Source organism: Clupea harengus, chromosome 11, assembly GCF_900700415.2.
Source record: "Clupea harengus chromosome 11, Ch_v2.0.2, whole genome shotgun sequence".
NCBI classification, from domain to species: domain Eukaryota; kingdom Metazoa; phylum Chordata; class Actinopteri; order Clupeiformes; family Clupeidae; genus Clupea; species Clupea harengus.
The window spans coordinates 24,533,412-24,550,911 of record NC_045162.1 but is presented as its reverse complement, the minus strand read 5'-3'; the positions used below and the strand labels follow the sequence as shown (position 1 = coordinate 24,550,911).

Genomic DNA, 17,500 nt, shown 5'->3' with positions numbered 1-17,500 from the left:
GTGTTTGTGCCACCTGTCACAGAGCCCCTGTTTGCCAAGCTGTGATTTCATTTCTCTCAGTGAGTTATTAGCAGTAAAACTGAGCTCAGTGGGGACAGTTGGAGATGTTGGCTCTGGGATTGTGTGAGTATGTGTGTGTGTGTGTGTGTGTGTGTGTGTGTGTGTGTGTGTGTGTGTGTGTGTGTGTTTGTGTGTGTGTGTCTATGTGTGTGTGTGTGTGTGTGTGTGTTTGTGTGAGTGTGTCTATGTGTGTGTGTCTGTGTGTCTGTCTGCAGCTGGCCTGGGGGTTTGATTAAACTGGCCTGCCTAACTGATAACCTCACATGGCTTGGAAGTGAGCTAACGGAGCGTGTGCCACTGAGCTGTCAGTCAAGCGGCCCACTGAGGAACACAGGCTCTCTCTCTCAGCACCGCCGGCTCCCTCCCTCCCTCCCGCCCGCCCGCCCGCCCGCCACACCAATAAACAAACGGAGGGAGTCAATGCTTCCAGTCCATAAATCAATAACCTACTACTGCAGGCAAAAGCCTTCAAAGGTTAACCAAGTCAAACACACTCGCTCATTTACACACAAACAGTGACACACACACACACACGCACACACACACACTCACACACACTCTGTCTCTCTCTCTCTTCCCTCATCTCCTCCAGGTCCTTAGCTCTCCCCTGGGCTTCGGTGGGAACAGGGATCTGTCAGCAAGTGCTGCGGGACGAGTGAGGGCTTTCTCTCAGCGTGTTTGTTTACGTGACACTCAGAATTAAAGGAAACCCTCCTCGCTCCCACCACTAACCCCCAGATAGGCAGCTCTCTCTAAAAGGACCCCCCCCCCCCCCCTCCCCCACCCACATACACACAGACACACACAAACAAACACACACACACACACATTAAGAGTATGTGAGGGCTCTACTCGGCAGCACCTATGTCAGTGGCACCTGGGGAAAGTTTTCTTAAGGAGCAGAAACACTTAGGGGCTTGTCAGCGCTCTGGGAGAGTGCTGCCTGTTTACGCTGGGGCTCCCACAGGTCAAGGGCCCAGGCCAGAGGCCAGCACCACAGGGAGAGGTCAGGCCAAGGCACAGAACAGGACACCCAAGAACCCAGGCTGGAGCTGTGGGCTCTGAGTGGAGGGTTAGGCTCTAAGTGGATGTGAGTGAGTGCCAATGTATGTGTGTGTGTGTGTGTGTGTGTGTGTGTGTGTGTGTGTGTGTGTGTGCTTTCAAAAATGTGAGGGTTTGTCTATATACACAAATATGGGTCTAAATGTTAACGTAAATAAAAATATGTACGGGCGATGTTAAATATGTATGCATGTGCTCACATAGTCACTGTCTGTGATCATGGTGTGTGTGTGCTCGTGTTGTGTATTACAGTTTCTAGAGATGTATGAAGCGTGTCTCTGTATGTGTGTATGTTTATGAAAGATGATGTATGTGGATCTGTCGATTTCTGCATGTGATGTGTCTGCAAGAGGGTGTTCACATGAGGCTGTGTATTTGTGTATGTATGCATGTGTGTGTGTGTCTCACCAGCTGTGGTGTGTCCTGCAGCAGTGGCAGTAGTGTGGCCTCCAGGATGGCAGTCTGGTCGATGCCCAGGCCCTGCCACAGCGACACCAGCATGATCACCAGGTGGGTGGCGCTGCGCAGACTGGCAAACGCCTGGTGCAGGTTGGCGCGGTTCTCCTCAGCCGCATCCGCCAACGCTATCACCTGTGGAAGGAGGGAGAGAGAGGGAGAGAGAGAGGGATGGAGAGAGGGATGGAGAGAGGGGGATAGAAGGAGAGAGAGAGGGAGAGAGAGGGAGGTACATTCATTTTTTGTTTTGACTACATTTACAGTTATATTTGTGCAGTGTGAGTGTTGAAATGAGTGTTTCATCATGCCAATAAAACTTGAATTGAGAGAGACTGTCAATTAAAAATACAAAGCAATGTTGAGGTCACAAAATGGAGGAGAAAGAAAACAAAGCTTTGACAGAGCAATAAAATGAACCATGCAGTGAGTCAAATCAAATCATTTCAACTCAGTTCAGTTTCACTTCAATTCATTTCAGTTCCAATTAAACAATAAGTCTAATTTCTAGGAACTTTACAGAAACGAAACACTTTCAACTTCAACCCCATAAACTCCTCAGAAGTCCGGGGAATTGCATCCAAAAGCCACGGAATGTGAACAGACTGCACTGAAATGGTAGAAAAAATCATCTGCTATTACTCAAAAACACTTTCAAGAGCTGAGCGCAACGCGGCGGCGTGTGAAAACGGGAACCAGACACTTTATCAAGCGAGGTGGAAGAGGGGGATATGAAAGGCTGCTGACAGAGGAAGACAGATGGAGAAGAAACAGAGCGAGAAAAAGAAAGAGAGAGAGAGAGAAAGATGCCAGACATGGAGAAATGAGAGATGGGGTCTGAGCTTCCAGGTGCCAAGGAGCCTGATTGACCAATCAAAACACACAACTGAGTGAAACACATAACTCAGCTGATTTCTTCTTTGGGCAGGGCGAGCAACACCATATCAGTCATATGAACTTAAGCACATATACTCCCGCCAATACACAGAAATACACAAGCCCTAACATGCACTTACACCACTAAACACACACACACACACACACACACACACACACACACACACCCACAAAGACACACACACACACACACCCTTACTAAAATACATAGGCCACGTGCCCTGAAAGGTACCCCTGTAACACCAGGGAGAGCGAGCAGTTACGTCTCACTCCGCTGTCAAGCGTGTCACTCCCGTTAGACGGCCCGACCGCCATGGCACTGGCTACAAAAACACGGAAACGGGATTTCAAAGGCCAAAAAGCGAGCTAATAAAGATTGGTGTATATTGATAAAAAGGGCTGCCCTGCCAAGCCAAATGGAGGCTAGGTGAAGGGGCTTTTGTTTTGGGCCGAGGGCCGGCCTGATTGATGCCAGCTGATGGAACAAAGGCACATTTAGGCTCGAGGCTGGAGATGTGGAGCCCGCGCCCACCACATAACATGCCTGTTCACATCCGTGAGAACCCACAGGGAGGCCCCCTCCATCACTGCCTACCTTACCTGTGTGTGTGTGTGTGTGTGTGTGTGTGTGTGTGTGTGTGTGTGTGTGTGTGTGTGTGTGTGTGTGTTTGTGTGTGCATATGGCTTCTTATGCACATACACACTGTAAGAGCCAAATTCATGATTTCATGTGTTATAATAATTTAGTTTAAAAAGATTTAAAAAGGTATCTGAAGATAAATAATTTCATTAGGATTTGAAAGAATGTTTAGGTTGAACTATATAATTTAGTATTGCATTTAAAAGCTGAATAACTTGTAAGAATGTAAGCTTCCAATCAGATGACGTTACGTCAGTGTTATACCTGCGTATGGAACTTTTAGTTTAGATTTGAGCTCAGAGATGTTGGAAGCGACATAGTTTTTTGACCGTGTGAACTTGTAACTCTAAGTTTTCTAGTAAACATTTTTTAATGGAAGATTTACTTGTCTCACTCGCGTGTCAATTAATAGTTTCTAAGACTGAACTCAAAATTGTGGTACAGAAGACTCAGAACAGACGGAGTGCCACTACATTTAGTCAAAAAACTAGCTTAGCCGAGCTTAACTGGATTGCCTTAACAAGGAGAAGAACGTGGCTAGGACGTGAAAAGGATTGGAAGCTAACGTTGGAACTGGTAATCCATTGAAGTACTCTACGAGAACAGGTATCGAAAACTCCTTTTTATCTTTCAGTATTAAGAAGATACGAAGATATACGGATGAATGAAGATAATTAGTGAGATTGGATGAAAACGAAAGTTAAACTGTAACTGCTCCATGCTGGAAATAGCAGCGTGATTCACCCCTAGCAAGAGCCTACGCTGTTAGCAAGCCTATATTCAGTCAATGCAGAGTTTTTAGCGATTTTTGAGAAGCTGTTTTGCACTCGTTTATTAAGAGAAGTTCCGTGTAAGAAAATAGCTTTTGAACTGTGGCATACAGCTTGAGCATTAACTCGGCAACGTGTACGATGGCTGATGGGGAAGAACAGAGAGGTGTGGAGGATATGATGGCGCAGGGAAGATCACGTAAGCTAACTGAGAAGGCATTAGAAGATAAGTTGCAGAAATACATTGCATTGAGGAGACGAAAATTAGGAACTCTGACAAGCACAATAAGGGAGTTTGAGATATTAATGCGTGATGCTGGAAACGTCCAAAATGTGCAAGATGCAATGGAAAAAGATTTTGCAGAGTTAGTAGGAGAGTTCAGAAGTCTCAACAGTGAAGTTGCAAATCTTTTAAGTGAGGATGAACGAACGTGTGACCAAGATAATTGGTTTGAAGTTAAAATGGCACCAATCAGAGAATTTATGAAAGAAACTAAAAGATGGATAGCAGCTGTGCATGAATCAACATCAGTGCTGCCAATGGAAAATGTACAGCAAAAAGAATTTGATATGGTGGATAGCCTGCAAGAAGCTGTTAGACCAAATGACAGTATTTCCCAGGCAGGAGATAAAAATGCAGAGCGTGGTAGCCTATGTGGAACACAAGTAAGTCATGCAACATCCACATCACGTGTTTCGTCAACACGGGTTAGACAGGAAGCACAACATGCAGCCCTGCTAGAGCGTGCTGCAGGACTGAAGAGAAAGCAAGAGCTTGAATTTGAATCCGCTAGAATCCAAGCTGAAAAAGAGTTTGAAACTGCTAGAATTCAAGCTGAAAAAGAGGAATTAGAGATGAAAACGGCATTAGCTGAAAGCCAAGCAAAATTAAAGGTGCTTAAAGAATATGAAAGATCTGAAGATAGTTACAGTTACCATACGCCAGTGCAAAAGTTACATTTTGGGAATGTGAAGAAGGAAAGGGTTAGCATAAGGATACCGCAACAAGCTAACGCAAACGTTCGCATTCAACCATCAATGCTGCACTCTCAACCACCACCATCTCAGTCAGCCACAAGTCATCGGTCTAACACTCAAGGGGACAGAGGTGATGACATACTAAAGGTCATGCAAAGGCAGAATGTAATCACAGAGCTACTTGTAAAACAACAGCAGCTGTCTCAGCTACCAACAAAGGACATTCCTGTGTTCAAGGGCGATGCGCTACAGTTCAAATCTTTCATCAGAGCGTTCGAACATGCAATAGACCAGAAGACTGACAATGAACAGGATAAATTGTACTTCTTGGAACAGTATACAGCCGGTGAACCCCAAGAGCTTGTCCGCAGCTGCACTCATATGACACAAAGCAAAGGCTATCTTGAAGCAAAGCGGCTACTTAATAAGCACTACGGGGACGAACTACGGATTGCCAGCGCGTACATAGATAAAGCACTAACATGGCCACAAGTGAAGTCTGAGGATGGAAAGGCGTTGAGTGCTTATGCAATGTTCCTAATTGGATGTCTCAACACCATGATGGACATTGAATACTTAGACGAGATGGACAACCCTACCAATCTACGGACAATGGTGTCAAAACTGCCGTACAAAATGAGAGAACGTTGGCGGGCTGGAGCTTTTGATATCAAAGAGCGAAGTGGCAGAAGAGCGAAGTTTGCTGACTTGGTGAAATACATCGACCGTCAAGCTAAAATAGCATCAGATCCCCTCTTTGGTAATATACCAGACAGCCACCCATCTACAAGTGGAAAAACAGAACAGAAAGGGAGGTATCCCCCAAAGAAAGAAATACGTGGAAGCAGCTTCGCCACCAATGTTTCAGCAGAAAGCAAAGTGCCTCAAGAAATGCATGCTAAGCCAGCGATCTCAAGCAAAACCACAAGTGCCTTTGATAAGCCGTGTCTGTACTGCCAGCAGCCTCACACTCTTGCTGCATGCAGTAAAATCAAAGCTCAACCACACAAAGAACGAGTGGACTTCTTGAAGTCAAAGGGATTGTGTTTCGGATGCTTAATGCCTGGCCATCTCAGCAAATTCTGCAAAAGAAGAATTGAATGTAAAGAATGTAAGTTGAAGCATCCGGACATTCTGCACATAATCAAAGAAGGATCTGCTGTGCCTGAAAAGAAAGAAGATGCTCATGGAAGCCAAGTATCATGTGCTCAGGTTTCTGTCCAACAGGAGTCTTGTAGCCTCACAGGGGCCGGAGAAGCTGAATGTGTGCTGTCAATAGTACCGGTGAAAATTAAATCAAAGAAGAGTAACAAGTGTGTTGAAACATACGCCTTTTTAGACCCGGGAAGCACAGCAACCTTCTGTACGGAAGACCTGCAAAGAAAACTGAGTGTTAAAGGAAAACCGACACGAATACTTCTCAGCACCATGGGACAAGACAAACCTGAAGAACCAAAGCTCATGAACAGTTTAGCTATCTCAGACCTTGAGGTGTGTGGATGGGAAGACACCAGCTTCATTGACCTGCCGAAGGTGTTCACACACAGAAACATACCTGTGCACACTGGAAACATACCTAAGCAGTCAGACATCCAGAAGTGGCCTTACCTCAGAGAAGTGAGCTTGCCAGAGATAAAAGCTGACATAGGCCTACTTATTGGAGCCAACTGCTCGAGAGCAATGGAGCCATGGCACATTATCAACAGTCAAGATGGAGGGCCGTATGCTGTCAAGACCGCCATTGGCTGGGTGGTGAACGGACCCGTAAGAAAAGAACTAAAAGACGAAGAGAGTGAGTCACCTCATCTTTCAGTGAATAGGATCTCCGTGATGGAAATTGAGAAACTTCTGGTTGAACAGTACAACACTGATTTTCCAGAGCGAAAGTACGATGACAAAGAAGAGATGTCCCAGGAAGACAAACAGTTTTTGCAGTCTGTGCAGAAGACAACAACATTCGAGAGTGGGCATTACTGTGTTGGATTGCCACTCAGGAACGAGAAGGTCAAAATGCCCAACAATCGGTGCGTTGCTGAACAGCGCATAACCTGTCTGAGAAGAAAGCTACAGAAGAATCCTGAGTTCTTTGAGGACTACAAGAGCTTCATGCACACGATCATTGAAAAGGGCTATGCCATTCAAGTTCCACCACACCAGCTGAACCGTGACGACAACAGGGTGTTCTACATACCACACCACGGTGTTTATCACCCGAAGAAGAAAAAGCTCAGGGTGGTTTTTGACTGCACCGCCTCCTTCCAGGATCGATCTTTGAACAGTGAGTTGCTTCAAGGGCCCGACATGACCAACACATTGGTTGGTGTCCTCTTAAGATTTCGTGAGGAACCTGTGGCGTTAATGGCAGACATTGAGTCGATGTTTTATCAGGTTAAAGTGCCAGAACATGACGCAGACCTTCTACGTTTTCTTTGGTGGCCAAACGCCAAGTTGACTGAACCTGTGGAAGAATTCCGGATGGCAGTGCACCTCTTCGGAGCCACCTCTTCGCCGAGTGTTGCCTCATATGCGCTAAGAAGAACTGCTGAAGATCACAGAGACGTTGCATCCCTAGAAGCCGTTCAGACAGTCCTCCGTAACTTCTATGTGGATGACTGCTTGAAGAGCCTAGCAACAGAAGATGATGCAGTGACCTTAGCAAAAGATCTGCGGACTTTGTGTGTCAGTGGAGGCTTTACTTTGGCGAAGTGGATGAGTAATAGCAGAAAGGTGTTGCTATCAATCCCAGAGGCTCACAGAGCTAGTGAAGTGAAAGACCTGGATCTGAGACATGACGCTTTGCCAGTTGAAAGGACCCTCGGTGTCCAGTGGGACACGGAATCCGATCATTTCACTTACCGAATGAAGCTGCAAGACAAACCGATGACCAGAAGAGGCATCTTATCAGTTGTCAATTCCATCTACGACCCCCTCGGCTTTCTGGCCCCGGTCATCTTGCCAGCTAAACTACTGTTGAAAGAACTCTGTAAAGAACAACATGGGTGGGATGAAGACGTCGGTGAGAAGCATGCTGAACATTGGAGAAAGTGGATTGAAGATGTTACTCACCTCTCCAACTTTCGCGTGAACAGGTGTTTGAAGCCTTTGGATTTAGGATGCACTGCAGCAGCGCAGTTGCACCATTTTTCAGATGCCTCTGAGTACGCATATGGCACTGTGTCTTATCTGTTATTGGAGAATACAGAAGGCAAGAAACATTGTGCGTTCCTTATGGGAAAATCAAGAGTAGCCCCACTCAAGTTGATCACTATCCCAAGACTTGAGCTGACCGCAGCGGTTGTGGCAGTGAAGGTAGACAAGATGCTACAGCAAGAACTTAAGATCCCACTGCAACAATCCATCTTCTGGACAGATAGCACTACAGTGCTCAGATACATCGACAGCGAAACAGCCCGTTTCAAGACATTCGTCGCTAACAGAATTGTACTCATCAGAGAAGCAACCAAGCCGTCACAATGGAAGCATGTTAGGACGACAGAGAATCCTGCAGATCAAGCCAGCAGAGGCCTGAAGGCAAAGAACTTGGTCCAAGGGGGAACCTGGATCAACGGGCCAAACTTTTTGTTGAACAGTGAAAGTGACTGGCCAGAGCAGCCAGACAGAAAAGAAGAAAGCCTTCCAAACGATCCGGAAGTCAAGAACAAAGTCACTGTCAACGCAATCAAGGTCAAAGAAGATATGGAACCATTGAACGAACTGATAAACTACTACTCAGATTGGCATAAATTGAAAAGATCAGTAGCCTGGATTTTGAAAGTAAAGGAAACTCTCTGGAAGCTGAAGGAAGAAAGAAAAGAGTTATTACAAACAATCCATCAAACTGAAAAGGACCCTGAAAAGCAAAAGTCAAAATTAGAACAACACATGAAGAAATACAAAAGAACAATAGGAAAGAAATCACTTACCTTGGATGATTTAGTAGCTGCTGAATCAGAGATAATCCGATGCAGCCAGAGACAGCAGTTCAGAGAAGAGGTCAAAACCTTGCAGAAGAGCAGACAGCTCAGCCGCAGCAGTCAGTTGTTCAAACTGGACCCCATTCTCCAAGACGACACTTTAAGGGTTGGTGGAAGACTCAACAAGTCTGCTATGCCAGAAAATGCTAAACATCCAGTGATTCTGTCTAAGCATAGCAGAGTCGCCACACTGATTTTAAGAGACATACACCAAAGAACAGGACACTGTGGACGCAGTTATGTCTTGGCACAGCTTAGACGCAAGTACTGGATCCCACAGGCCAATTCTGCAATCCGAAAGATAATCAGCAAATGTACAACATGCCGCAGGATCAATGGAAAGGTTGGAGAGCAGAAGATGGCAAGCTTGCCTGAAGATCGCCTCTTGCCAGACAAACCTCCTTTCACAAACACCGGTGTTGATTTCTTTGGACCGTTTGATGTCAGACGGGGCCGGGGTACGGTCAAGAGATACGGCGTGATGTTCACTTGTCTCACACTCAGAGCGGTGCACATTGAAGTTGCAGATAGCCTTGACACTGACTCTTGCGTTAATGCAATTCGACGTTTCATAAGCAGAAGAGGCCAAGTTACCATCATGAGGTCGGATAATGGCACTAATTTTGTGTCCGCTGAAAGAGAACTGAGAGAAGCCATCCAACAGCTGGATAACATCAAGATTGAAAGAGTCCTGCAACCAAAAGGGATAAAGTGGATATTCAACAGCCCAGCAGCCTCTCACCAAGGTGGGGTTTGGGAAAGACAAATCCGGACAGTGCGAAGGATCCTTAATTCCTTATTGAAAGAACAGACAGTGAATGATGATTGCCTACACACAATAATGTGTGAAGTGGAAAGTATCATAAATGGCAGGCCGCTCACAAGCGTCTCAGATGATGTGAACGACGTTGAGCCTCTGACACCGAACCACTTGTTGTTGCTGAAATGTCAACCTAGCATACCTCCAGGCATATTCAGCAAAGATGACACATACACAAGAAGAAGATGGAAACAAGTCCAATATCTCGCGGATTTATTCTGGACCAGATGGACACGTGAGTATCTTCCACTTCTACAGGAGCGCCAGAAATGGCTGAAGCCTAGAAGAAACTTCATGACCGGAGATGTCGTGCTACTAGTGGACAGTTCCTCTCCACGCAACTCCTGGCTCATGGGGAAGGTTGTGGAAACATTGCCAGACTCAAATGGAACAGTGAGAAGAGTAAAGCTAAAGACTAAAACCAGCACGCTGGAAAGGCCTGTAAACAAGCTGTGCCTATTGGAAGAGGCAATATCAGAAGACTGAAGAGAGAAGATACTAGTTTAAAAGTTTATGGACATTTGAAGTATTGTGGCTCTTGTTTGTTGTTATAATGTTTAAGTTATAATTGCTTAGTCCTCCTGCCTAACCAATTAGGGGCCGGGTAATGTAAGAGCCAAATTCATGATTTCATGTGTTATAATAATTTAGTTTAAAAAGATTTAAAAAGGTATCTGAAGATAAATAATTTCATTAGGATTTGAAAGAATGTTTAGGTTGAACTATATAATTTAGTATTGCATTTAAAAGCTGAATAACTTGTAAGAATGTAAGCTTCCAATCAGATGACGTTACGTCAGTGTTATACCTGCGTATGGAACTTTTAGTTTAGATTTGAGCTCAGAGATGTTGGAAGCGACATAGTTTTTTGACCGTGTGAACTTGTAACTCTAAGTTTTCTAGTAAACATTTTTTAATGGAAGATTTACTTGTCTCACTCGCGTGTCAATTAATAGTTTCTAAGACTGAACTCAAAATTGTGGTACAGAAGACTCAGAACAGACGGAGTGCCACTACACACACATATGCATGTGTACACACTCACACGCAAATCACGCACACTCCTCACACGCACACTCCTCTTACTCAATAACTTAAACATTGGCTTTGTTCGTCAGTTTGTCTGTTCTTCGTTTCACTCAGCCGCTCACTAAGTCTTCGACAAATATACACACACATTCATGCACACACACAAACACACTAACACACAATGCAACAGGATGTTGAGGTGTGAGAACCTATATTGATTGATCTAGTTTTCATTCCAAGAGTCCTTAGTCCAGAAGAAAGTGCAAACTGTAAACAGCCAACGGAGACTACAGGAGAAACTCTCATGATGACTCTCGGCAAGATTCGCCAGCCTGCCACTGCAGCACCGACACATGACCGACTGTCAGCTGGGACTGCGGAAGAGTGTGTGTGTGTGTGTGTGTGTGTGTGTGTGTGTGTATGATGACAGAGAGAGATAGAGAGAGAGAGAGAGAGACGAAAGACTGTGTGTCTGTGCATAAACTGCTAATCACAGAGAGACAGCCAGCAAAATACTGAAAAAGACCACAAAGCAAAGGGGAGAAGAGGGGGGGTGGATGGTTGGATGAGCCCACCACAATGTTAGGGGGGTCCCCGCTCTGTCCCTCCACAAAAAAAAGAAAAAAAAAAGCCAACAGGCCTCATTATGGCTACCACCCCCCCCCCCCCACCCCCCACACCAGTGGGCACATTCTGCAAAAATTACATACACTAAAAATACGGCTCAATTTGAATATAACATTTACAACCGAAAACAAATCCTCACCATCGCCAAGGGACGGGGCCAAGAAAATATGTTATTCCTTGAGGGACGCAACCTCAAACTGAGAGGCAGAAGGAACGGCCCCTGGGTTTGGGATAAACAGTACCCTTTTACCCCAGAGGGGGTAGTATTTTTAGAGTGGGGTGGGCGACGGATACTTTTGGTTTCTGCGGCACTGCTTGCACCTTGAAGAGTGAAGAGGCCCATCAAAACACACAAGCCTTTTTGCAGCAGCAGCAGCAGCAGCAGCAGAAGACTAGGACGCGGTGTGAACCTAACCCTAAAATACCCCGGCCCAGGCCAACAGGAGAAGCCCCAAAACTATGCAGCCTTGGGTGATGAAAGACTGGAAACGGACCCTGCGCTGGTGGCTGGGATCGGGAGCCTGGACGCTGCGGTCCCCCACAATGCAATGCCTGTTCACGGGCGCTTAGACTTGGTAAGCAGTGCTGCTGCTGCTGCGTTATGTTTTATTCATCGCGGATTGTGGGTGTCCGATGAAAGCGGGTGGGGGAAGGTGACACGGACCGGGCACACGGCTTCCGAAACACACGGTGTCATTGTTCCGCATGTAGATGTGCGCAGTGCAGACGATGGAGGGGAATTCTGCCGCGTGTGTGTTAAGCAGGAAGAATGCTATACATCACAGGGCGAGGAAATGAGAATTCCTCAAATGCTTCGACAAGGGGCGACAAGGAGCGGCGCGTGTGCGTATATGCATGCGTGTTTGTGTGTTCAAGGCATATAAATAAGCATGCGTACGCATACGTTAGAGTGACAGAGTGGTGTGGGCGGTGCAGGGCGGTTTGGAGGAAATCCATGCAGCTCACTCGGGCCCACTGGGAAGGAAATGCCCAATCGCTCCACTTTGCCCCCAGCCAGTGTGTGTGCATTTAAGCACCCCCGGGGCACACACACTAACACAACCACAGACAAACACAACTGAATATCCTCCTACACAGACAGTACATACGCATTCACATACGCATTCACATACGCATTCACACACACACACACACACACACACACACACACACACACACACACACACACACACACACACACACACACACAAAAATAGCAAACGCAAACAGTGATTCTTTGGCAGGCACACTTCACACTTGTGGTGGAGAAAGTCTAGCTACACAGTAGAATAAACCTCAGAGCAGAATGCAGGATGCAGGATAATGTTTGGGGCGGGGCGGGGTGAGAGGGAGAGAGAGAAAGAAAGAAAGAGGGTGAGAGGGAGGGAGAGAGAGAGAGGGAAGGAGAGAGAGAAAGAAAGAGGGTGAGAGGGATGGAGAGAGAGAGAGAGAGGGTGAGAGGGAGGGAGAGAGAGAAAGAAAGAGGGTGAGAGGGAGGGAGAGAGAGACGCAGAGGAGGAAGACAGAACAGGCGAGGTGACGTGGCACCAGCCATTTGTCAGCGAGAGCTCCAGACGGCCAGCCTACAGTGATAGAAGAAGAGACAGAGACAGAGACAGAGACAGTGAGGGAGAGAGAGAGAGAGAGAGAGAGAGAGAGAGAGTAGGAAGAGATGAGAAACACTAATGCCATTGACAGACTGCTCTGTTGGCCCAACAGGGACGTCAGCCTCCATTATAGACACTTCAGTCAGAGGGCCCACCTCACTTTTTCCAGCGAATCATTAAAAAATAAGATGCAATTAAAAGCTGGCTTTGATTTCAGCTGCAATTAATGTGTCCCTTTCCATTTGCTCTCCAGCGGGCCGCTCTGGCCATGAGCTGAGAGAGAGCAAGCACTAAATCATACAAAAGGAGGGAAGTTCTGTTTTAGCGTAGGGCTGGTGAGCAGAAGCTAATGGCACATTACATTACAAGGCTTTCCCTACAATTTTCAGTCATAGCTCTCATTTAGATAACCGTAAGAAAATCTTACAATTCTGAGGTAAGCAAAAGTGATTCATTGTCAGGTGCTATGCGACTGCCACCTGTTTCACTGGCATAACATTAAACCTTGCATTACTATAATATGCACCTTCATGCAAGTAGGCTTGGTTCCAACCTACAATACAGACACACTGATGGCTTTAAGTACAGGACGGACAGTCAAAGCTTTGTCACTCTGGATGAAATACGCCAACAAAAGAGTCCTTAAAGTTTAAACTTAAAAAACGAAAACAGGAGTACAATGAATTCCTTCCCACAGAGGCTCACTCCTTCACTTCCCATCTTGCACCACCATAGTTTAAAAAAACAATGCAATGTTTGCTACACTTTTCATTGCAACAGAATCACAGATTTAAAAACGTTTTAAATATGGATGGAAGGAGAAATGGAGCTTTATTTCTGCTAGCACACTTCTGGGTCTGTTCTGCCTGCTTCTATATCATATATGCTGATATATGATTCAAGAATACATATTTTATTTATGTTTGTGAGACAGAACAATCCTCGTCAACTTCAGTACCACAGTGTCTGGATGAAAAGAGAAATCAAGGTAGGCAGAGAGAGAGAGGCAGAGACAGACAACATGCCGACAGAGACAGGTAGACAGAGGGAGAGAGAGAGAGAGAGAGAGAGAGGCAGAGACAGACAACATGCACACAGAAACAGGTAGACAGAGGGAGAGAGAGAGAGAGAGAGAGGCAGAGACAGACAACATGCACACAGAAACAGGTAGACAGAGGGAGAGAGAGAGAGAGAGAGAGAGAGAGAGAGAGGCAGAGACAGACAACATGCACACAGAAACAGGTAGACAGAGCGAGAGAGAGAGAGAGAGAGAGAGGGAGAGAGAGAGAGCGGCAGAGACAGACAACATGCAGACAGAGACAGGTAGACAGAGGGAGAGAGAGAGAGAGAGAGAGAGAGAGAGGCAGAGACAGACAACATGCAGACAGAAACAGGTAGACAGAGCGAGGGAGAGGGAGAGAGAGAGAGAGAGAGAGGGAGAGAGAGAGAGAGAGGCAGAGACAGACAACATGCAGACAGAAACAGGTAGACAGAGGGAGAGAGAGAGAGAGAGAGAGAGAGAGAGAGAGAGAGAGCGGCAGAGACAGACAACATGCAGACAGAAACAGGTAGACAGAGGGAGAGAGAGAGAGAGAGAGAGAGAGAGAGAGAGAGAGAGAGAGAGAGCCACTGGGACGGCGGGAGGATGTGATGTGAGGGAGGTAGAGCCGATGCGATTAGTATCAGGCCAGCGAGTGATCCTAGACAGTAACGTCTTTTGTCTTTGGTCATGGCACAGAGATAACACCGGCCTGGATAAGCGGTGCTGCTTGGCACAGACAATTCATGTTTATAAGATCAGCCATCACACAGATCGAGGGAGGGAGAGGGAGAGTCAAGGCTTATACACACAGCCGGGGAGAGTGTGTGTGCGTGTGTGTGTCTGTGTCTGTGTGTGTGTGTGTGTGTGTGTGTGTGTGTGTGTGTGTGGCGGGCTGATAGTATCTGGCATCCCACATGGGCAACCTGAGATGCCTTATCAGCACTGGTGGAAGGCTCCAAACCGCACCGCCTGATAAACAAGCTGCGCTCCAAGGATTATTACTCCTCTTTTTCTTTATCTTCTTCTTCCCTCTATCCTCTCCTCCAGAGTCTTAACTCGCACCAGGGGAGCTGGATGGCCTGGAACAGCTGTGAGCACCTACAGCGCAGTTCCATCTCTTCACTCAGACTAAATAGCTTGGGATTAAACCATATGTTACCTAATGGCAAATCAATTCCCCATCACCATGCAAATCAAACCTAAGGATTAAAAGACACTGATTCAGAGAACTCTGAGAATACTTCAAGTTCACGCAGGGGTACAGCTTTTTTTACTTTTGGGATTATATTTGTCCTAATCTACCCATTCTCTTGATGTCTTTGATTTCTCTGATTTCTTCTGTAATTCAGTGGTGTTGCCCTGGGTGACCTGCTGGAGGAGGATCTGCTTGCTGGGTGGTGTAAACACGCAGAGAACTCAGACTAGTAACTGAAAGCTTCCTCCATGATTCTCCAGCCCTCTGTGCATTTCTGTGGGGCTTAAAGATGGCGTGAATGAACGAATGATAGAAAGAAAGAGCGCGTGTGCTAGAGAAAGAGAGAGAGACAGAGAGAGAGAGAGAGAGAGAGAGAGAGAGAGAGAGAGAGAAAGACACACACATCAGAAGAAGCCGTTTGTGTTTTCATTCCGTGCTGCACACATACAACACCCCCAAAATTAGGCCAAGTGATTCTGGGTTGCCTTGGCAGCCTTAAGAATCACTTCATCCAAACATCAGTAAATGCAGGCACGCCAGGCTGTGACACTCTAAATGAGAGAGAAGGAAAGAGGAAAACGAGAAAGAATGAAAGAGCGGGAAAAACAGAGCGAGGATGTGTAAGTGTGTGTGTCTGTAAAAGAAAAAAGAGAGAGGCTGCATCAAAAGACTTAAGAATCCACGGCACGTTCAGACCTCCCCAAAGACGAAGCACCTTGGCGGGGGCTCGAAGGTCATCCGCTCCGCCCCTGAGCCGGGGTGGTCCTGCTGCTCGCGGGCGGGGCGGGGGGTGGGGGGGTTGGGTGGGGAAGGGGGTAATTTAGAGGAGCTGGGCTGAGAAAGTGCCGCCGTGCCTTGAGGAGAGTGTGTGAGATGTTGCCCCGAGGGCCTCACGGAAAAAAGCAGCCGGCTCCAGGCCCCCTGGGTGTTTCGGCTCCTGCGGCCGGGCCCTCGAGGAGAACCAGCGGGGGTGAAGGGCCGAGCAGCATGCAGCTGGACCAGCTAACCAGATAACCGCACTGAGGGCCGTCTGGGGATATGTATGTGTGTTTGTGTGTGTGTGTGTGCGTGTGTGTGTGTGTGTGTGTGTGTGTGTGTGTGTGTGTGTGTGTGTGTGTGTGTGTGTGTGTGTGTGTGTGTGTGTGTGTGTAAATGGTGGTAAATGTGGGGAAGAGCGTTAACATCAAGAATGCAGGGGAAATAAGCAGAGGAAATATACCAACCAGAGCAAGAGAGTGAGTCGTGTAAGAGAGGTTCGTGACAACATCACACAGACATAGAGAGAAAGATAAAAATGAAGATTGAGGGCAAGAGAGAAAGAGAGAGAGAAAAACGAGAGGAAGTGTCCCTCCAGCTTGTGGATGAAAGGATAGAGAGAGAGAGAGAGAGAGAGAGAGAGAGAGAGAGTTCAGCAGTCCCAGAGTGAGTGTGGGGCCGAGCGAGCGCGAGAAGAGAGAGAGAGAGAGAGAGAGAGCGAGAGAGAGGAGCTGGGGCCCCGTCTGAGCCCTGAGCCGCTCCATCACGCAGCGCTGGGGCCACAGGGCCACCACAGCTACAGCAGGTGACGACAGACAGCACTCCGCACACCACCAGGGCACACAGCAGGAGCAGTTTAGACACACAGCCACAGCCACAGCCACGCTCACGCTAATGCAGCCGGACAGTCGGCACTGGCAACATTAACACACACACACACACACGCACGCACACACACACAAGACTGTTTTCTTTCTCTTCTCTTCTGTTGCACTGCGATCCCTGTGAGATCTTTTTACCCAATTCCCAGCAGGGAGCAGCAGGAAAGTAATTATGACTTTGTGATATGCCCAGACACATTTATACACACCCGCAGACGCTCCACTGTTTTCTTGGCTCTTTTGCACCCACTGACTAAATGAATCTGGGCTTCATAAATTAGCCCCGAGGCGTGGCTGTCATAACACTGAGGCTGATTTCCGATGATTTAGTTTGTTTGTGGAACCGAGACGGCACGTTCGATCGCACTGCCAAGCTATCCGGCGGGGGAAAAAAAACGCATTGTCATGCTTTCCATACCTCGCTCATGAGTGCGAAACCACTCTGGCTCATTAGGGTGGTTTGCCCACAAACAATAACAGATGAAACACAACAACCAACAAAAACACACACACACTCATTCTTTTCTCTCTCTCTCTCTCTCTCACACACACACACACACACACACACACAAACATCCTCACACTCAAATGCAGAGAAATACATCCGTTTCTACTGCATAAGGACCTTGCGTCCTCGGCGAGGCACCGTCAGGCAGGCTGGCACGCAGTGATAGGCTTGTGGACTTGCTTGTGTATTCATTCATACTTT

The 17,500-nt window shown here is 46.9% G+C and overlaps 2 protein-coding genes across 2 annotated transcripts in view; one reads left to right on the top strand and one right to left on the bottom strand.

The window, feature by feature from the left end:
- The window catches only part of bbs9 (Bardet-Biedl syndrome 9), an 85,777-nt gene that overhangs the window by 5,729 nt on the left and 62,548 nt on the right, over positions 1 to 17,500 (bottom strand). The window contains exon 20 of the mRNA XM_031576947.2: positions 1,531 to 1,713. Coding sequence (XP_031432807.1) covers positions 1,531 to 1,713 — 183 coding nt within the window. The remainder of the gene's footprint in view (positions 1 to 1,530; positions 1,714 to 17,500) is intronic.
- LOC116222429 lies at positions 5,151 to 10,664 on the top strand. Its single transcript, XM_031576454.2, has 2 exons — positions 5,151 to 6,150; positions 6,317 to 10,664. Exons 1-2 carry the CDS (start codon positions 6,123 to 6,125, stop codon positions 10,138 to 10,140), a joined length of 3,852 nt encoding a protein of 1,283 aa, XP_031432314.1. The 5' UTR covers positions 5,151 to 6,122; the 3' UTR covers positions 10,141 to 10,664.

Bases quoted from the DNA above. Each gene is read 5' to 3' on its own strand.
- LOC116222429 (XM_031576454.2), top strand. From the start codon at position 6,123: ATGTGTGCTGTCAATAGTACCGGTGAAA. The intron at 6,151-6,316 runs ATTAAATCAAAG...CTGAAGAACCAA, and splicing joins TGTCAATAGTACCGGTGAAA to AGCTCATGAACAGTTTAGCT.